Raw genomic sequence first — 22,326 nt, forward strand, 5'->3', positions numbered from 1 at the left:
CAGAGTAACACACAATGGAAGCAAACTGGGCCAGCATTCCAGAGGTTTTAAAAGTCTAAATGTGAAGCTTGTATTTTTGTTAAAATGTTTGAATTATTCTCTAAAACCCTGTCTATTTAAGCTTTAAAACTGTATAAATCACCCTTTTTGAGGTGAGAATAGTTGGGTGAAGTTCTGTTTTACTTCTGTAATTCCTCCTTTCAACAATTTGGGGCTGGGAAGATTTGTTAACAAGAGTCTCTAATACTCACCACATTTAATTGATTAAAAAAAAAGTAATATAACTGTAATATAAAAAAAAAAAAATATTACGATTTAAAATAACATAATAAGTTGTCTTTGTGAATTTTAAAATGTCAATTATTTCTGTGATAGCAAAGCTGAATTTTCATCAGCCACTACTCCAGAAATCAGTGTTATATGATCCTTTAGAAATCATTGTGTGTGTGTGTGTGTGTGTGTGTGTGTGTGTGTGTGTGTGTGTGTGTGTGTGTGTGTGTGTGTGTGTGTGTGTGTGTGTGTGTGTGTGTGTGTGTGTGTGTGTGTGTGTGTGTGTTTGTGTGTGTGTGTGTGTGTGTGTATACCCCAAACATTCTGTCAGACCATGGTTATCATTTTAAATGGTGTGTATTTTAACATTTACTGCCTGGACTTTGTCTACTTGCATTGTACATGTCTTATTATGAACATTATTTTTTGCTCTTTAAAAATAATAATGATCAAGTAAAAATGTTTGTGGTAATCAGCAGATGCCACAGATGCTGCAATAGAGCTTAATAAAAAAGTGGTATATAAAAGGGAACATCCCCAATGTAGTAATCAAATTCACCATATTTAGACCTAAAACTTAAAACGTTTTGAGAACTGTTTCTTAATTCTACAGATCAGTAGGACAAAAACGAGCACACAGCCCCCCACAGACACAGTCAGTCTTCAGAGTCTCGCCTCAGCAAAAGCCCACCTCTTTACCTTTACACTCCTGCTGTGACAAGGTATGATACTCTGCTCATCATCACAGACTCAGGCACACAACATGATAATATTGTCCAACTATTTTGAAGAATATTTTAAATAATCTTATTTATATATGTCAAATATTGTATATTTTTTATGTATTAAATATTTTATAATTTTAATATTTCTTATCCAAAATTAGTTGCTTATTTTCAGTATAGTACAATTTCCTTACAATTGCATTTGTGAAAACATTTTTAAAAATAATTATATTAAACTGAATCAGAGCAGACAGTCTGTGACCAAATAGCAGATTTTATTATGTATCGTATCACTTTGTGAAGAATTCCATAATTTATTACCTCAGTGTCTGTCCTGCCAGGCGAGGAGCAGATGAGGTTAGCTCACTTGCAGAATTACTTTGGCTGTCCAAGCCAATTTACCCCTTGCTTTCTGTAATTTATTCTCCAGTATCAACCCTCAAAGAATATTAATGAAGTCCAGGTCTTCATCTAAAACCTCAAAAATTCATTTTGAAGCATTTCAGTTTTAATTCAGTGTAATGTACTTGAGTAGCATAACCATCAAATCCTAATTGTTTGTTGGAGCTCGAAGCCTTTGTATGCTCAGTGGGGGAGGCCAGGCCTCAATGTGATTGGACAGTCGCTATTGTGTTGGAATTGTAAAGCATTGATCGATTGCTTCATCTGGGTATTTTTAGTCTGTGTGCCATGCCACAACCTGGAATGCTATTGAATTGTGAAGCAGTGTATGCAGAAAAAAGTTTAGATTGATTCCTCAAAAGGTCTTAAAGGTTAGCAGTAGTGAGCAGTAGAGCGTGAATTCTTCTTTCTTTATTCTCAAGAGCTGTCTGTTTTTCACAGATGTCTCATCCCAGTTCAGAGCCTCTCCTTTCTCCACATAACTTCTATAGTTTGCATCGGCTGCCTGAACGTCCCCCTTGCTGTCAGCCCGTCCACATCAGCCACCCAATGCCCATCACAGGTCTGCAGCCTCTGCCCTCAGTCCCGCCTCACAGGACTCTAGTGTCCCACACACACTCACCAGGTAGAGCGGCAGGCTTTTACACCCTCCCTCACCAGCTGCCCTACACTAACATCCAGGTAAGTGCTGTCAGCCTCAGACTCTCACCGTGTACCAGATATCCGAACCTGCAAAAACCCATTCTCAGAGTTTGGCCTAATCACATAGTAGTACATGGATAAAGTAGCTCCTAAACCTAAATTCCAAAAATCACAGCTGTTCTCCCTTTATAATTTTCATTTGCTTAATGCCGATCGCTCATAAGCCACATACATGGGTTGATTCAATCAGTTGTATTTGTGTGCCCCACTCCAACAAGTGATGTAGAGTTTGATCAAATCTAAACAGAAGTGAACAGAAGTGTTCAAAGGAGATCCATTCAAACCATTTATACCAGGTGGAAACAGTAAATGCATCTCAGCTATAAACTTGGTATCAAATCACCAAAAATTTACTTTAATACCCTGGAAATGGGTATTAAAAATTCTATACTTTTTTATAAAATAATAAATGTAACAAAATACACTAAAAAGGAAATAATTAATTAGCTGTGCTGAAAATGTTTTCTTTGAATTATGAATATAACATAATATATAATGAATCTAAAATTTTGTGTGTGTGTGTGTGTGTGTGTGTGTGTGTGTGTGTGTGTGTGTGTGTGTGTGTGTGTGTGTGTGTGTGTGATAATTTAAGATGGATATCCATCTTGAGATTTTTATATAATGATAATATTTAATTGTTGATAATAAGAATCCATTCATTAAATATCTACAATCAATGAGATATATCAGATATAATTGGGTCAACTTGAAAAAAATATATCATGTAGAATCAATGCATTATTATGTAGCTCCAGATTAGAACACAGTGCAAGTATGAATATTATTAAATACAAACTTACAGTCACATTATGAATTAGCATTGTCAGCCTGTAATCACGAATTTTTTAGCAAAAGGCTTGTGGGTTAGGAGGTTTATACCATGAGGACCCATTTACCCAGAAAAAAAACAACACAACAGTAGCACAGTGGAATGCAAAAATGAATTGTATGTAAATGAGCTAGATTGATGTCTTTTGACAGCTGGGCTCACGTCAAGCATCTTTTTTAGTCTTTTCTCATTCATGACTCTGCATTCTAAAAACCGTAGCACTCAAAGTTTTTTGCTTTTTGCTTTTTTCCCCATTCCACTGCTCGTTTTTTAATGCAAAAACTCATTCTGTGTGGACAGACGCAGTGGAGGGAGATAAGGAGACGTTAGCAAGGACGTTATACTTTCCATTTCTGCACATACCACATAAATTTATTATATGAAGTTTCCAGTTGAAGATAAAATGAAGACAAAAAGTATTAGAGTGGGTTAGGCAGAGCGGGTGGCGGAATGAAAGTGATACGGCGAGAATGAGATTGGACGGGTGCTTGAGAGCTTTCCTGTGCGATGGGATGAGAGACGTGTGAAGGTATGTGGTTTAGACAATTAGTGCTGCTTGGGGACAATGGCAGGATATGCTATCAGACAGCATGAAGCATCTGTTGCTTTGAATCTCAGCTCGACTTCACGACACCGCAGTGAACTAACAGGGGGTAGATCCATAGAAAACTTACTTTAAGGAGATATTTCTAAGGGTAAGATTGGTATTTTTATGATAACACATTATATTCTGAAATAAAAAAACAAATAAAGGTTAATCTATGAGATACTGTAAGTATATTAGATAGTAGAATAGTAGAAATTTTGACCCACACACACACACAAATCTATAATTTATTTATTATTAAATAAAAAGTTAATTTAGAACCTGTTCAAGTAATGAATCAGTTGAAGTAACAAGTTAAATACAAGCAACTGTGATATGCTGTTTGATTTGCAAGACATTATACTCAAATAAATGGTCAAATATTTTCACATATTTTGAAACTATACATATTAGCATGAGACTTGCATTGATAAAATCATCTACTAACCTTGTTTGTGCAGTTATATTAATCATAACTGCTTGTAATGACCATATTATAAAGCTAAATGTCACATGGTACATGCAAGGATACCAGAAAGCGATGTGACATAACTTGTAAAATACTGAGCTCGACACACAAGGATTTACATCAGTAAACAGGAGACCGCTTTTAAAATACACTATTAACTTAACAGCTATGCATTTTTGTGTGTATATATATATATATATATATATATATATATAATCTTTAGATTTCTGCCTTGCCCCATTGTAAGTTCATTACTGTATTTTGCTATAGAAGCTGCATATATATTATGCCACAGATTCTGTCTATAGATCTTACCTAGTATTGAATGGAATACAAATAAACCTTTAGTTCTCTTTCTAACAAATATATAATAAATGATTTTTTTTTTCTCCATCAGTGGCCATTCATCATAAAGCCTTTCATAGCTCACGTACTGGGGCTCTGCGACACAATACAAATGACTGATGGATTGAAGCTTGCTTGGTTTCTATGCTGACCTCATTCACATTAAACCCTTTTACATACAAAATCACTGTGGATTGTTTAGTGCTCTTGAGTGCCCTTTTCTACTTGACTGAGTTCACATTTACTCAGGGATCCATGAAACACTTTCAACTCTTACAGCGTTCTCACAAATTGGCCTTATGGCTCGACACACTGCCGTGCGCTCATGATTAAAAGGTCTTGTATTGCCATAATGACATTGCTTTCTGATGGTTCACAGGAAGAAATTACTAACATACAATAGTTAGAAGTGGCAATGAGGCAAAAATTTTGTTTCAGAAAGACACAAATATGAATGAAATGGTTGTTTCAGCATTTTGGATGAGTCAGTTTCTCCGTTGTTTTCCACAAAACAAGGCTGAACATCTGTGAAAAGGTAACAGCTGTATGCCATGACCTCATCCTCCGAGTAAATTGTTAATATATGATGACCACTTGACTTAACATTGTGTGAACTGGGTGTTGGCAATGGGAGTGCTACACGTTTTGTTTTTTTGTTATTTGTATTGTTGCCAACTGGGTTTTTCAGGATGAGGAGTGTAATCACAGGGCCATCTAGTGGCACTAGGATGCTAGCAGTGTTTAATTTTTGAACGTTATTGAATATATCCATTTAATTAACCATATTTTGTGATTCCGGAGGTTTAAAGAGTTTACAAGAGTCATGAATGTATTTTCTGCAATAAAAACTATAGTATATATAGAGTATTGAGGGGGATGTTTTATATATATTTTTAGCATTTTAATTTAATTACATTTGGGTTTTTTATATATATAATTCATAATTTAAATACTTAAATATTTAGCTAAGACCCCCGGACTATAATAGTTTAAGTATGTGTGTTAAACCAGAAAATTCTTATGTGTTGCCACATGTAGGACCAGGACAAGCTTAGTCCCCCGCAGAAACCACTTCCTGCAGACCCCTTGATCAGAGGCCAAGGGGTGGGTCGAAGCATGTCCGTGGTGTTAGAGCGGATACATGGACCTCTAGCCATCCCGATTCCTACAGTACCACGACCACCCCCTGCCATACCACTGCCAAACAGGTCAGTGCCACTGTCAGACTGCTGGCAAAACCACATTTTTATGTATGACAACTAACTGCATTTTTTGGCTACATTCTAGACCTCTTCCCAGATTACCACAGCCCTTTTGTGATCACTGATACATGGACACCACAGCACTGGGTGAATTTCACCAGCACCTAACACACTTGTTTGCACTATGAAAACTGTTGGACCAAGTGACCACCCTTGCAGAAACTCCACGTAGGGTCTCACAGAGAAGAGGGCTAACCGAACACCTTGGTGCTGCGCCTCCTCAGAAAAGGTGTTTGTTTGTCCTCACTCAGGTACTGCAGAAGTATTTAAGATGTATATTTATTGTGAGGAGGAAACTATGTGCTGTGCTTGACACTTTTTCTTTACTATATGTTGAAAAAATCTGATTGAACAAATCACGTTTTCCATTCTTAAGTGTTTATTTTACTTAATTTGTCTTATGGTAAGACTTATGTTGGTGTTGTGAAGATAAAAAAAAAGACCTGCTTTAAAACGATGCAGCGTGTCTGGAATACTGGAGTATAAGCAACCTTAAATCTGAATGACTAAACACTAAACGCTGGAATGGAATGGGCAACTAAGTGCAAAAAAACCTTCACAATTACTTGAATGAGGCATGTCAGCGAGGAGAAAATTACGTGTGCCATTATTGTTCATTCATAGTTCAATCATCAGTGGCAGTCATGCTTATGGGCTTTGACGAACTACAGTACCTTAAAAGTATATGTGCTTGAACAAATGCAGTACTGCAGTATCTGCCAAAACAAGATTCATTACTACTATTGCTACAACTTCAGCCCTTTTAACTTATTTTCTACAATATTAAAGAAGATATGTGCTGGACAATTAAACAGGCAAAATATACCTTATTATATTAGTTATATTGACCAGGGGCAGATCCATAGCTAGACAACTACATGGCAATGGCATATCTTCAGAAAATGACAAAATCCAGTCAGTATTTATAGTCCAAACACTTGAAAGGTTGTGATGTTCCTTTTCCCAATGTGTTTTGAAACATTCAGAGAAATACCAGTGGCAAAACAGAATATGTAGTGACACCACAGACCTTAAAATATCACGGAATCGCAGATCAGCGTTCCCACTGAGCCATCAGGATCCGGCAGCTGTCATGTCTGTGTCATTATGGCCTTGTTATGCCGTATAAAAATAATTCCGTGAAATATCTTCCAATGCTTGAGGTTATACTATATTTCTTGTGTTAGACAGTATACACTACTAATCAAAAGTTAAGGGTCATATAAAATATTTTTCAAGAGAATTGCAGAAACGTTTCTTTTACTCTTACTGACCCCAAAATTTTGAATGATTAAAGTAGTCTTTTCAGTCAAATAGTCATTTTTCATCATTCTAAAAAACGTTTGACATCAAAATGATGTAAAGTAAACAGGATTTAATAAATATCACTGCTGGTGTGTGTGTTATCACAACTATGGCATTTTTACACAAGTGCTTCTCTCTTGCCCATAACACAGCTCTTAGCTGGACTCATAGTTATTCCTAAATGTATGTGATTGTTGCTCTGTTTGGTACTTGACCCTGAGGGGGGAATTACACTTCAGTTTTTCCACTTGATTTTCCCGTGTTGTTGCTTTGGGAGTATAACAAACCCAGCTGTCACAGTATTTCATTAAAGCCAAGCCTGTGTGTGTTTCTTTATGTTCTTTTTTACCTATTCACAGTAATGTATGTACATTTCAACTTTTTATATGCACTCATGTGTATGTATTAAATGCTCTTTTTTTGACAGATAATCTGTCAGTCTGTCAAATTTGATGATCAATCATCAGAGAAGACTGCTCAGTTTTTGCACTTGGTATTGAATTCATTGTGTAACAGTTTTGTATACTACAAAATCCAGTTTTATTTCTATGAATTGCGAGTAGGATATTAAAAGGGAAATGTGAAAGCCTTCAAAAACATTAAAAATTAAACTGGATACTGGTACTTCAAGGACTTGAACGAGAATAATAAATGAGGATATTACTATTGTGAATTCAGTTTCATTTTACAGGGTCCACTACAGAAACATAAAAGTTGTTTTTTAATAACCCGAGGCTTTAATATAATGTGTACAATACGACATTATAAGATAAAGATAATTTCTTGTCTCCATGGGAGAAATGTCACGTTGATGACAGTCGATTTTAACCTTCAAAGCTTATTTTATCCAGCAATTTTATGGTGTTCTGAAACAGAAATTCTCTTTTTGTTCCAAGCTATAAAATAATATTAATTCGTTCATGTGTAGTTTGTCAGGTAACCTGTCTTACAAATGCTTTTGCCATATCTCTTGCACTTGCTCCATACTACTTTAGAGTGTAAATATAATTTTAGTGTTATCAATTTTCCTGTGGCAAAATGTTTTATTGCTCTACTCTTATTGTTTAATCAGGTATGTATTATAATAATGATCATCTTTACATCAGCTTCAAGTCTGGAGGAGGACGGAGGTTTCCACTGATGGCTGACACACACATAAGAGGAGTCCAGAGAGACACTTTATCCAAAACATCCACCTGTCAAAGTACAAAAACACATGCTTTCAACTGACAATACAGGGTCTGTCTCAACATTAGTAGTGAGCTGCCCCAGACAGTGCATTTAAAAAAGAAAATTCTTTCAAACATCATTGCTATAGAGCTAAACATTGCTTAGAGCCCTCCCCCAGACAGCACAACAAAGAATCATACTTTATTATACCTGAACGCGTGTGAACTTGTGAAATTTTTTTTGGGACAAAGCCACCTCATCAGAATCAGAAGAGAAATATGCACCGATAAAGCACTGTTTGCAAGCAAAAACAGTTCTAAACAAATACGTCAGTGGGTGTGAGAGGGGATGGACTTTTTCACTGGAGGAAGCTTTATGAATTATGGATTTGTATTTTGGACAGTTAAAAGGTAAAACGCCTTAATGATAGATTTGTTTTTAATAAACAGCTTTTCACTTTACAAGACATAACTGATGGACTGTAGTCCTGTTGATTACTTGTGTATTATTGTGAATTTTTAATCAGCTGTTTGGACTCTCATTCTGACGGCACCCATTCACTGCAGAACATCTATTGGTGAGCAAGTGTTGTTATGCTACATTTCTCCAAAACTGTTCCGATGACTCATCTACATCTTGTCAAAATTTTCAGCAAATTTTCCTTTTTGGGTGAACAATTCCTTTAATGTCCTCTCACCTCACAACTATCCTAGATCATATATGTAATGACAGACAGGTGTCCTCCATCCATGGCCCAGTGGAGCGGATTGGTGTGATTAATGATGACATATTTTTTATTTTTGGGTGAAATATTTCTTGAATTAGTACAATGTTCGGATCATTATAGCATATGAAGAAGCTTGAAGTGTGAGTGTGGTCTTACAGATGGTCAGTGAGTCTCACCCTGACTGTAGAACTGTGGTCAGCTCCTCTTCATCCTCCCTTGCAGTAAAAACTGCAAAATTGTGAAATATTATTACAATTTAAAATAAGTGTTTTCTATTTTAATATATTTTACAGAATTTATTCCTGTGATGGTAAAGCTGAATTTTCCGCAGACATTACTCCAGTCTTTAGTACCATTTTGCTTCTTATGATAAATCAAGTTAAAAAGAACCAGATATATGTGAAATATAAATCTTTTGTAACATTATGGATGTCTTTACTGTCACTTTTGATCAATATAGTTCTTCCCTGTTGAAAAACATAATTTCTTTATTTAAAAAAAAAAATCCTGGAATTTTGAACATAGTGTAGTGAACTCCTAAAAGAATCTGTTTCTACCAATAACAGAGAGGACCATGGGATTATTAAGTTTAAAGTAAGAAAATAATAGACCAAGTCTTTGACTGGAGATAAATCTCACGGGTGGTGAAGACAGAGAGCACATGGCTGAGGCTGTTTAGTGTGTTGTTGCAGTGTATCGTCCCACAGCTGTTCAAACTACAGATCCAGTTCACTCATATTATGACCGATGGCAGAAGTGGACGCGCGACGCTTGCAGTTTGTAAACACCGTTTTTGATTGGCCAAATGACTGCCTACGTCATCCACAACTCTGTCAGACGCGTCGCGTACTTGCAGCGCGTTCTTTCGCTGATTCTGATAGCGATCTAGTTTTTAGTTGCGTCATTGTATGCAACAAATGCAGTATTAAATCCAATAAGATAAAAATACTTTACGGATGTAATTTGTTTTTGCGTGTTCTTTTTTCTAAAATGTCTATTTTATGTTGTTATTTTAGATTACCAGCTACTCAAATTTTTTTCAGCGCTTGTAGACATGTGGAAATTGGCTTATTTCAGAAGGATGCCGTGAAAATGTGTCATTGAGAGATGGGCACAGCAAAAAGCAGGATGAAAAAAGTCGCACCAGCAACCGAGGTAAACGTCTGTAGCAGCGGCATTCACCGGGATGAATGTCAGATGTGTGGTCCCTCAGAGACCAAAAGCTCAGCCCGGCGCCTGGCAGTCAGAAGGAGAGCCCAGCCTGACTGGAGCAGTGAGGGGCAGGACTCTGAGCTCTCAGCCGACGACCTCGCGGAGGAAGTGGACAGAATCCTCGCTGAGTGTGTCAGCACTGATATATCACTGAACAGGACTTCTTATAAGATGCCACTGTTTGGATCGAACTCTTTAGGGCTTTACTACGCCAAAGGCCAAGACAGCAACAACGTCTACAGTGGCAGGGCACGTGACAAAAATGTAATTAAATCAGTAAACAAACCAATCTCTATTGATTAAAAAAAGGTAGGACTGCTGTTCATTTTTAAAATTGTTCCATTAAAATACTAAGGTCTCACCTTTTTCCATTCTCCAGTGACAATGGCAACTAATCAATGATAAATTATTAATAGAAACTATTAAAGCCATTAAGTAAGGAATGAATTCCTATCTATTTCCTGGCTTGAACAGGTCAGGCCTCCACCTGTGCCAACACAGAGAACACAGCAACAGCTTCGTAAGTCAGTTAATGCATTATTACCTAATAATGAGGAAAACATTTGTCACAAAATGTTTAAATCTTTGTTAACGTTAGTTCATAAAAGCACAAATTAAAAAGGTTAAAAAGGTCAATTCATGTTAGCTCAGGTCCATTAAATAATATTAACAGAAACAACTTTTGATTTTAATAATTCAACACATTTTTGAATGAACATAAGCTAGGATTAAGGATGAATTCAAATAATATAGCTAATGTTAACAAATGGAAGCTTATTGTAAAGTTACCTATGTATCTTACCTGTATATTTTACAGACACATTTTATAATTTGATGATTTCAGATCTTTGTTGAAAAAAAAAAAAAAATATATATATATATATATATATATATATATATATATATATATATATATATATATATATATGATTTTTTTTCATTTGATGATTTTAGATGTCTAATGAAAAGCAAAACACCTTTATTAACCATAACAATCTTTTTTTTTTCAAGGGGTTCTGGAATTGGTGGTTCACCTGTGGCCTTGCCTATCATGTATGATGTTTCAGAAGAGGACCTCATGAACACAATAGAGAAAGAGTTTGGTTAACAACCACGATGATCTTTCAGAGACAACTAAAAGAGAACTGATGTATGAGAAGGACTATTGATAAATCACTACAAAGTGTTAGGATCATTTTTATATTAATCACTGATGTTTTGGCATAAAATGTTTGATTTTAAGATATATATATACAGGCTTACCTAAAGTCCATTCTCTCAGCAAGGCTGCTAAAGAAGCCTGTAATTATTTGAGAGACTGGACATGTCTTGTGGTTAAGGATGAAGTTTATTCAGTTTATTAAGTCATTATTCTAATAAAAAATATACTTTGCTTTTGATGTCTTTGAAGAATAATATTCTGTAAAGCAGCTTGCCTGAGAGAATAACATATGGAGTGGATCATTTAGTTCCATTTCCTGACCACACTTCTACAATCTTGCACCCGTCCTAACAGGAATTCACATCAGCAGTTTTAGAGGCTCCATGGAGGCCCCCTAACTGCCCTAAACTACCCTGATGTATGTTCACCAGATTGAATAGCCTCCAAAAAACTGAATACAATTTCTTTTGAGGCACACAGTGAAAATCATGCACAATCTGGTAATGTGTAGCTTTAATAAAAATAAAAATTAATATAAATAAAATAATTTGGTTCATTTTAGCTGTAACAACAGCATGAAAATCTTAATGGTACCTAAATTTAATACATTTGTCTTAAAAAAAAATGTGTTTGTTTTGTCAACACCGAAAGCTGTCGTATTTGTAGTTGTTGTTTCTGACGATTCAGTATGATGGAGACGAACATTGGTATGAAGACATGTTTAAAAATATTTATGTTATTCTTGTATTGAGTGATAAGCAACTTTGTCCTTTCAATATATAAAAAATACATAAATAAATAATAATAATAAATTAAACAACTTGGTCTATCACAGCAGAAATTCACATAATATACATTTAGAGCGTTAAATTTAAAAAAAGTAATTAAGCTTTTGACCGTACGGTGTCGCTGTTGCTGTATTATAGGAGAGTCATTGAAGTCTCGTGGCTGAGGAAAGTCGGTCAGTAAGGCAGGAGGCGGCGCACAGTTCTGAAAGCTGATTGGTCGCGCCTCCACTGGCCCTGTTTTAAGCGTAGCAGTCGAGTGCGCCACAGTGCATATTTCCCATTAAAACTGTGACAATGGGCTGAGCAGTAATTACAGACATCCGGTCTCAATCTCTGAGGAAACATTAATATTACTGGAAAGAACACGATTTATTCCCTGCCTGCGGTAAGCAATTACGCACAAAACTTTTTTTTTTTTTTTGATTATTTCACAATGTCCTTTCCAAAACTTGTTTTTCCACGTCGGAACAACACGTTTGGCAAATAAATTGAGCATTTCGTCTAGATTCAGGGCCTATTACTGGCATATAAAGTACATAACTTAGAAAAATAAATATATACATATTAAATTATTATATATATATATATATATATATATATATACACACACACACACGCGCATTATATAACATAATTATACCTTGTGAGAGAAGGAATAATGACATCTTTTAAAACATGTCAGCTGAGTCTTTATAATAAAGAAGTGATCTATTCTCTATTCAATGGAGTTTCTCTTAAATTAACTTTGTAAATTTTTACTGACCTGACGGTTGTTGGCAATGAACAAACTGACTTGTGTCATCTTGCTGCTGATAAGGATTAGTGGTGATGCATTAGACAAAATATCTAGTACACAGACCTCACGAATCTGACAGGAAGTGGATGCATCATGGGTGTGTCACCAGTGTGAGTGGAAGTTCTGTTACCACCAAGAGCAGCGAGAAGCAGAACTGAACTACAGCCAGAACACCGCATCCCAAAAGCACACAAGAGTTGCACACAACGAAGAGATTCGTTTTTTACATTTTTAATTGCAGCTCTTTAAAGTGCTGAAAAAAATTACACAAGCTCCCTTAATCTTCATAGTTTAATAAAAAAAAAAAGAGTATTAAATAAAAGTTTTATATGATAATCACAGTGTAGATTAATTATCCACATATACATTTTTACATATTTTCCTTTTTCTAATTTTGCGTAGTCTAGCATATATTTCCACTAGATATGTACATATAAATGTATACAAAAGAAAAGAATAAAAAGGAAGAAATTTTAAGACAAACATAGTACAAAGACTTTGGCAAAAGAGTGCATAAATCTTTTACACAATAGGAAACAAAACGTTCCATTGCCGAGTGCGAAATATGTGCAGCAAAGACAGCAGTCCAGTGCATAATCACGTTTTTGCCCATGAGAGAATTGGCAGCCTTGCCCTCATAAAGTGAGTCCTTGCATAACATCAGTGAGAGTTCAGACTTCAGTCTCAAAGAATGTCAGTTTGAGGCTGGCAGCAACATGCTGACCGGTAGTGCTGTGCCAGTGGGCAAGACCTTGGCTGTGGGGATCTTGTTGAGGTTTCGCACCTCTGTCTGCCAAGATGGGATCTTCTTGGTGGTCATGTGTCGCCGTGCATGCTTGGTGAGGTGGTCACTCCGCATAAACCGTCGGTCACACACTGGACAGACAAACTTCTTCTCACCCGTGTGTGTCCGCCGGTGCCGGGAGAGCTCGTCAGATCGAGCAAATTTCTTATCGCATCCTTCCCAGTTGCAGCTAAAAGGTTTCTCTCCTGGAAGACAGAAGACTTGTTACATGACCTACTTGACCTAGACATTAGAGGTTGAGACTACATACTGAACATTATTTACCTGTGTGGGTTCTGAGATGCGCCTTGAGGTGGGAACTTTTAAAATAGGTTTTCCGACAGCCTGAGAAATTGCAGACATAGTTGCGCCTGCGGGAAAATTCAACCTGTGCGGCGTTGCTCTGTCCCGAGGGCACGTATACAGGTGCTGGAGCCAAAGGGAGGAGCTTGGTGTTGCCTAGGGTCATAACAGTCTGTTGGCAATGTGGAGCTGAAGAAACTGGTGACTGTGGCATCACGAACATCACCGTCCCCTGAGGCATTGGAGAGCCCATCAGGAGCTGCTGTGGTAAGATAGACTTCACCCCAGGGCTGGGATTCTGAATAAACGTGGCGGAGATGACTCCAGGTTGGGCCATCGGGAACATTTGGCATATGATTGGCGGACTGGAGGTTGGGGGCGGCGACTGAGCAGATGATGTAATGGAGGGCTTATCAGCCTCAGAAAGTAGTCTGCTGATGTTTTGGCATGTGCCTCCTGTAGGGGTGTGGGTCTCAGTTCGGTAGGACAAGGTGGGTGAAGAAGAAACGTTCTCAGTCTTTTGCGGGTGGACAGCTTGTGGAATGTTCTGAGATAAGGTGGTGTCGGCTGTGTGGCGTATTACGCTGGTTGCCATGGCTCTACAAGGTGTGGGTGTGTTTTTTTCTGTGGGGTGCTCAGAACAGGGCATGTGAGTGATGGAGGTCATGGTAGGGCATGACGATCTTGGACTCGGGAGGCTGGGACAGGGCCGGGCCAGTGGGGAAGGGGGGGCTGGCACTGATGTGGTGTTGGAGATGTCAGTAAAGCCGGGACTGTGTGGAGGGGTCATGCACTGCAAGGAGAGAATGCATTCGGAGTTAAGAGGCGCTCAATATATTGGTACCATATTATTAACAGTAAAATATTAGAGATTTTTTTTATTTATCAGTAGCAATATTGCAATTTATTTCATTGTGCATGCATTAATTACTGTTGCATATATATATATATATATATATATATATATATATATATTGCTGTCATCTAACACTCACATGATGTTAATCTTTAAAAACACTAATAATTTAATACTATTGTAAAATGTAATCTTGATTTTTAGGGATGCACCAATATTAAAATGGCCAATAATAGTAAGCTGATTTTTATTTGTACGTTATGGCCGACAACCGATAAATGGCCGATATTAAAATGGTAAAAGTAATAAATTAAAAATTAAAAAACACTAAAAACTACAATCAAATTTAAATGTACACATAAATATAAATATTATAATGTACAGTGTGCATTTTTTTTAAACAATTGAGCAACTCTCACAATTAACATACAATTTGAATACTGCCCATTATAATGTTTTAATGTCTAAATTCACATAAGGGTTTAGTTATTTATCTTTCATTAAAAAAATCTTTAAGCATATAAATATCCGCTATTTATCTGTTATAACACCATAATTATAGGCTTATCTGTTAAATGTTGACGCATCCCTAAAAATCAAGCTCTTTGGCAAACAACTAAACCTTATTGTGGAATTTTATATGGATGACTGGCTTTTCTATTCTGCGATTTCTATTCATATCTGTACTATTTTGTCCGTTTATCTCTCAGCATCATTACGGCACAGGTGATTCGGGTAATCTCATTGAAGGAGCCTGTGCTGAAGTTCAGGTTGCAGATGTAGCTTATCTCAAGATTTCCACCTGTCCAGGTTGTCATAAAACCCTCCCAAAGTTTTCAGCAAACAAATAAGGTTCTGATAAGTGCTTTGCGCTACACCATGCAGCACCAGAAGACTGTAAGGTTCCCCGGAGTGAATGTTAACAAACTAAACAGAGCTTGAAGTTTATATATTTTATCTTCTAGCAGATCATTCCAATTAAAGATGACTTACCAGTGAAGAGAGCGAGACAAAGTCCTTTGGGGTCTCCGGCGGTTCGGGGTGCAGGAGAGAATCACAGGAGTCTGATGCTGGCGTGAGAGGGCGAGGTTTGAAGGCATTGGGTTTTGGAGACATCTGACTCCAGAAGCTCATATAGACCAGAGCTTCAGCAGCCTCGAGATCATTGTATCCCAGAACACTGTACGAAGAGTGCTCACTGTGCTTTTTCCCTTCCAGGAAGTCCTCACAGACATCCATCCGAGATCCCTGAGAAGAGCACAAGAAGACAACAATACTAATGTAACGTATTGCTTTATAGACGAAAGTAAGCCCTCTGGTTGTTTTGACACATACAGCTCGGCTGCTGGGTGGATCTGAATGAGACTTGCTCTGCCTTTATCTATTCATGGATCCAGAAGCAGTATGACGGTTAAACAGAGAAGCCCTTTTTAGCACAGCCCCACTGGAGGGACCCTCCATAACTAGACCGAAGTCACCTCCCACCGCCAAAAAAAAAACAAAAAAATAGTGACGTGCTCACAAGCTGGCCAGGTGAAACGGCTGTGAGCAAAACATGTAACCCCCTGACAGACACTGGAACAGCTCGAGGGTGCCAGAGGCCAGAAAACTTTTACTGACTGTAAACCCCTCCCATTCGCTGCTCTTCAGAAAAATAATACCATTAGCCAGCAGCATCCATATGTTTTTGTTTTTTTTACAGCACAGTTAATAAGGTGACTTGACTTATGTACAGTCTGCATATAGAGAGTCATCAAAGCCTCGATGCTTTACATAATACAATAAACTGGTGGGATATCCAGTGGGATCCAAAAGACAACTTCTCTTCTGCATTTTTCTAATTTTAAAATCAATGTGGTCTCAGAGGTTTGGACACCATTGAATACCAAATATTTTATACATTTTACACTAGAATTAAGCTAGCTGATGTCAACATAAATTAACAGCAATGGAGACTGTTAAAAAAAGGCATTAAAAGTAAAATGTATATATACACAGACAAGTATAAAAATATTAAGGCAAGACACAAATATAAATAAAATGTTAAAGATTTCTTGCAGACGTCAATTTGTGGGTTAACAGGAATAACGGTTTGTCTACTACAAAAGAGCCTTGTTGTTTATCATCACAGGGCAAGTCAAGTCGGAGTTAGTGACAGTTTCATGTTTTCAGAACTTTATCATTTTTAGAAACATTGTTACATTTCGTGATGCTGATATGAATAGTTACAATGTAAGTAAGAGGTGACGTCAAGCGTTTCAGTTCCATTACCAGTTACCAACCTGCCAGTGTCAGTGAATCATAAGCAGCTCAAATATTAAAATAGCTATATGACATAGAAATAAATATTGTATAATTAAATATTCCGATCTTACCCCACATATTTCGTCCATGTTAGAAAACTGACGTGTTGACATCTGCTTAAAACGTATGAAAATTAACTAAATGAAAAGTAGAGCCGAACAAAGACACTGAGCTGCTCCGCCCGTTCAGTGACGCGACTCACACCGGAATTCAGTTCGCCTTTATCAGCAGCTGAGTAAAACAAGCCCCAGAAAAAAAGAAAAGAAAACAAAATTCACAACAGTCTGGCGGGTGGTAACACTCCACCAATGAAAATCCAAATGTGTGTGAGACCTTGACCAATGGTGTGAAGGCCGACGCGTGATCAGTGCGTGATAGGCGCGCGATTGGAGGAGTGGGGGTGCGTGGCTGCCGCTGGGCGTGCCGTGTGGAGGGAGTCAACAGTGTCGCTGTAAACTCGCTGAACTCAAAGTCCGGAACTGGGCGAAGGGTCGCAGCCTTTAGGAACCGTGTAATAGTGAAAATAGTGTTTGTGTGTCAGGTAAGCTTAAACACGTAAGGGCTGCACACATTTTTAATAATAATAAAAAAAACGCTTTAATTTTAAATAATGATAAAATGGTTCACACCCATGCATTTTTAAGTTTACTCTAAAAGGCAAACTATGTGCTGTTTTAAATTTTTATTGACTTTTGACACATTCCTGCAGGGTCTAAAGGGGGTCATCTTTGTTTTATGGTTTTCTGTTACATGACACCAAAAGTAGTTTTCTGCTCTTTTAGCTTTTTAAAGTATTTTTCACGGTCTCCAGTTATCTTTTTAATGTATTTTGAACAACTTAAATAAATCATTTTTAAAAAATATACTTTTAACATGACTGCACACAAATGTGAAAGTGAAAACGTGAACAATGAATTTCCAATGAATTTCCAGATGCTTATCATGACTAAACATGAACACGATGATACATAACATTTTTGTAGAGACTGTCCTTTGAAAAAAAATTTATTGAAAAATTGAAAAACTTCCTCAACATTAATAATGCAGTTTTATTAATTTTGTCTTTATAAAATTTTCTTGCAGCATAGCATACAATTTTTCCTGTTGAAATGTAATAGATTGTGTTCAAATCACAACATTTTTGTCATATAAACTTACCTCAATCTCTGGTCTGATTTGAACCCAGTTAAGGGCCTTTAAAAAACAATAATTCTTGAAGATGTGAGGTGGATGTAACCATCTCTGTTTATGATAATGTGCTGAAAATTCTCCTGTCTTGTCTGAATTTAGTATTTTTTTTAGTCACACCCTCTCAGTGAGGACGGGGTGACAGTAACTCATTTGTAGGCATTCAGAAGCAGTGACATTTAAGGAAGTCGATGTTAAATGAAGTCATCCTGGCAAATGTCAGGATGTTCTGATCACAGTCCCTGCAGGTGACAGACGATGCTTTAAAAGTGCTTTATGAGACAATTCTTTGAAAGGAAAATCTGTTCAGGGAACGTCTTTTTCAGTCCCTACTACAAATACACACTGATACCGACAGACTGAGCATGAACACTGTCAGACATCCAAGTATTTTATCTTAACCATTTATCAGTCATTTTACTTTGCCAGGGAATAATTTCAAAAAACTTACATTATACATGAGTCTTTGAAGAGAATTACCCTAAAATGGGAGATATGAATGAAAAAAAAATTATATAGTGATTTTTTTTTACCCCTAAATTACATTATTAAAGTAAGTGAAATATTCATGAAATAATTCAAATGGTGAACCAGCATGAAGGTGGTTGGAGACTATTTTCAGAACAGTTGAATAGTGACAGCATTTTGTGAATAAAGATTAATAAATTGTTTATCACAGAAATATATGGTAATAAAACATGTATAGACATAAAACATGTATAGATATATTCTTAAGATAAAATAAAATGTACATCTTTAAACAAAATGTTAATCTTTGAACATTATAATATATAAAATATAAGTTTATACTGTATAGCATTATCAATAATAAAAAAAAAAATCTGTATTGTGGCCCATAAGAAAGTTGAAGTACCTTGCTCAGACAGGAACAGTTCAAGAAATATCCAAACTTTTAATCTATTAATTGTTCATTTTAATCATTTCGATTTAGTTTATTGGGCTAAGACATTTGATGGGACAAAAACAGGAAAATGTGCTGCAAAGTTATGTGTCATGCCTGTTAAATAAATATGGCTGTATGATTTCCAATTCTTTGAGCACTAATATTTTAATTTAATATTTTCATTCTTATAAAAAAAAAAAATACTGATTTGCCTCCTTTTTAAGTTTGCATCATAATCAAAATCATCTGTGATTTTGTTACTTTCCTGTTTAATACTGTGAAGCTGCTTTGAAATAATCTCTATTAAAGGTAAAAAGATCCTCTTCAGCTCTCCATAGGATGTAAGGCCACATGTCAGTTTGTCTGCTGGTGTGCACTTATGAAAGCAGCAGAACGGCGAGTGCATCACGTAAGCTCAGACGGTCTGTGCTGTAGTGATGATCATGTTCTGCCAACAGCAGTACGGCGAGCGGCGTGTGGGAAGTGTAGGAGTTATGTTAGGAGCTTGAGGCATGTTAGTGATATAAGTGGACCAGACTGAGAAAGAAGGGAAGGAAACTAGAGGAAAGGTTATGCTATTCACATCACCCCTTCCCAAACCTCCCAGCACCCTACTCCAGTTCTAACATAACGGCTTCAATCCAGAGTTATTTTAAGAGGTGTTGGAAATACTACTCTGCTTGTGGTGTTGTTGTATTATGCACACAATTCGGTCTTATATCAGTTGAAACTTTCATTGTACAGCAATGCAATAAGGTTTTTACTATATTTTCTATACTACAGGCTATACAACACTACTTCAATCTTTTTTTCTGAAGACCTAAACTGAGGTTCCTACATTGTAATCAGCTGTCATTAAAGGGTATCGGCCACATGTGTGTCTGTTTGTGTTGTGTGTGTGTGTGTGTGTGTGTGTGTGTTTTGGCAGCACTTATTGGCAATTCAGATGCACGTAGATTTCAACAACAGGCTGATCAACAGAAACTCCTCGCTTCACTGCAGTGGGTGTGTATTTGGGTGAAAGGGCAACATTTGGAATAGAACGTCAGTTTTGTTTTAAAAAAGATCCTGTTTTGTGGAACTCAAGGTGCTGAGTGGCACATTTGTCATCTGGCCCTCTGTGTGTAGAGACTTGTATGTGACCTGTAGATGGTTAAAATTACAAAGCAAATTAAATTTAGTGCATACATTTCAGTGCCACCTCGTAGAATCCTACACTTTCCCCAACATTAAACCTATGGTCTGCTAGGACAATATCTCCAGGTAACAGTTTTTTCAGAAGGTCACTTTCTTCTGTAATTTGTTTTTCACTAACTCTTCCTTCCCAAGCAGAAGATATGTAAGAAACGTACCGATAAGAAACTTAAAAGTGTGGTGATGCTTATAGTTTGACCACGTTTGTGCTCTAGCAAGCAAATTAGAAGGTCTTTAAAATAAATACTTCAAAACAGTCTGTGATCACAGCAACTCTACAGTACATCCAAATGCTTGCCTGTATGGCATTGGTATTGTGGCTTGAAGTATGCCAATTAAACACTGGAGTAAGAGACATTGAACCTGAAAGCCAAATCTTTCAGAGGAAGGTTTAAGTCTCAATCTCGTCAAAACTATAATTAACTATTCAAACTTAGAAAGCACAAATAAATGGCCACATGTGATAATAAGGCTAACACAGCTGAAAACCTGCATTAAAACTAAAAAGTTAGAGAGTCCCAGTATAAAACTTTGTCAAGTCTTCATTTTTCTGAAAAGACTCTTGGCTGAGCTGGGTGTCAAGTGCTTTAGTTCTTATATCACCCAGTGTGGTGTTGTGGTGTACTTGAGAATGTCATCCATGGTTAGGTCTGTCTGGCATTCTGCATCTGCATAAAATATATAGCGGTAGGGACAGGGATTAGTTATTCAAACTTCTCTATATTAATAATGACATGACTTGTTGTCTATTTAAACTACTTAGTAGTCCGCATTCTAACAAAGTTTCAAGTTATCTTTTCCAATTTATCTGCAGATTCATATTTTTACACTACACATATTTTATACACCCAGGTGTGTCCACACATAATTAATTATCTATTGTGTAAGCCTACTTCAAAATGTACATGTATTATTTGTTGTAAGAATATCGTCTGCCTTATAGAAATACTGGAAACAGTTATTAATACAATTACTTTACCTTGTTGATCACGTAACATCTCTGCATTGTCCTCTTGCCCTGTGTTCTCAGCTGACTCATGGAAATCCAGCAAGGCCTCTGCAGCTTCTGCGTGTCTATGTTGATCATCTCTGGACTTCATCCTCTCCATTCGTTTAAGTGATGCTTCTGGCATGGGGCTACATTTCTGATAACCGAGGTTAACTGTAGGAGCCCAGTCTACAGACTCAACAACATTTAAAGCACTAGGGCAGCCTCAAGGGAACAGCACAGTAGCAATAATCCTGTAAAGACTTGCTAATGTTACATATTTTTGTTAAGTTAAAGGAGTAAGATTCATTTTTAATGTCTATAAGTATGGAAAAGCTAACTTTATATAAACATAGTATTTTTAAGTTATAACTTACCTCTGACAAAGTGGTCACTATGTGCAAAGAAACTATAAAAAAAAATGATTGGAATTATGAAACGAGTAACATGTCGACGGGGGGGGAACATTAATTATTATCAATGGTGAAAACCGTTATGCTGTTCAATATTTCAATGGAAACTGATAATTATTTATGATTATTTCTTTTTTTGATAAACAGAAAAAGTTCCAAAGAACAGCATTTATTTGAAATGGAAATCACATGACTGTCACTTTTGTTCAATTTGATGCATCCTTGCTGAATAAAAGTATTAATTTCTTTTGATAAATAAATAAATACACCCTAACCTTTGAACATAGTGTATATTAATTAAAGTTAAATTCGTTAATATTAACTGATTAAGTATTTTGTCATGGGCCATATATAGTCAGGCCCAGTTGAGGCTTCTGTCAGTTTAGAGCAGGCTGACAGCAAAGAAGGGGAGACCAAATCAGTTAAGGAGCCTCTGAGCGCGGCATACTTCAGCTGTCTCAGTGAACTATAAATAACCCAAAGTTTATGTCCTATAGCGTTTCAGGAATATAGGTCAAGATGAGCAATGGCAGTGTATGTCGTCCTGTCAGTCAATAGTCAGAGCAATATGGCGAGTCAAGGGTGTGCCTGTACTGACTATTGAGGTAATCCATCAAGAGTGTGCTGACTCAAAGCCATTGC

General features: G+C 36.7%; 2 protein-coding genes across 6 annotated transcripts in view; one reads left to right on the forward strand and one right to left on the reverse strand.

Annotated features, from left to right (window-relative positions):
- Positions 1-5,909, forward strand: part of LOC132111641 (disintegrin and metalloproteinase domain-containing protein 12-like) — a 105,349-nt gene extending 99,440 nt beyond the window's left edge. Inside the window, exons 21-24 of one of the 2 annotated variants that reach the window (XM_059519142.1) lie at positions 884-992; positions 1,839-2,078; positions 5,367-5,536; positions 5,616-5,909. In XM_059519142.1, coding sequence (XP_059375125.1) covers positions 884-992; positions 1,839-2,078; positions 5,367-5,536; positions 5,616-5,655 — 559 coding nt within the window. In that variant the 3' untranslated portion in view covers positions 5,656-5,909. Of the gene's footprint in view, positions 1-883; positions 993-1,838; positions 2,079-5,366; positions 5,537-5,615 lie in introns of those variants that run through there. The other variant, XM_059519144.1, reaches the window with a different exon arrangement.
- A 7,118-nt stretch (positions 5,910-13,027) lies between these two features.
- Positions 13,028-21,379, reverse strand: LOC132111642 (Krueppel-like factor 11). 4 transcript variants are annotated; one of them, XM_059519147.1, is made up of 5 exons: positions 17,069-17,256; positions 16,923-16,975; positions 15,687-15,941; positions 13,820-14,630; positions 13,028-13,740 (listed from the first exon to the last, which is right to left on the reverse strand). In XM_059519147.1, the coding sequence occupies exons 2-5, from the start codon at positions 16,959-16,961 to the stop codon at positions 13,445-13,447; spliced, it is 1,401 nt and encodes a 466-aa protein (XP_059375130.1). In that variant the 5' UTR covers positions 16,962-16,975; positions 17,069-17,256; the 3' UTR covers positions 13,028-13,444. The 4 variants fall into 4 exon arrangements, with proteins under 4 accessions (XP_059375130.1, XP_059375128.1, XP_059375131.1 ...); XM_059519145.1 differs by lacking the exons at positions 16,923-16,975; positions 17,069-17,256 and adding an exon at positions 21,263-21,379; XM_059519148.1 differs by lacking the exons at positions 16,923-16,975; positions 17,069-17,256 and adding an exon at positions 18,156-18,254.
- Between the last annotated feature and the right edge of the window lie 947 nt (positions 21,380-22,326).

This window comes from Carassius carassius, chromosome 31, assembly GCF_963082965.1.
Source record: "Carassius carassius chromosome 31, fCarCar2.1, whole genome shotgun sequence".
Taxonomy (NCBI): domain Eukaryota; kingdom Metazoa; phylum Chordata; class Actinopteri; order Cypriniformes; family Cyprinidae; genus Carassius; species Carassius carassius.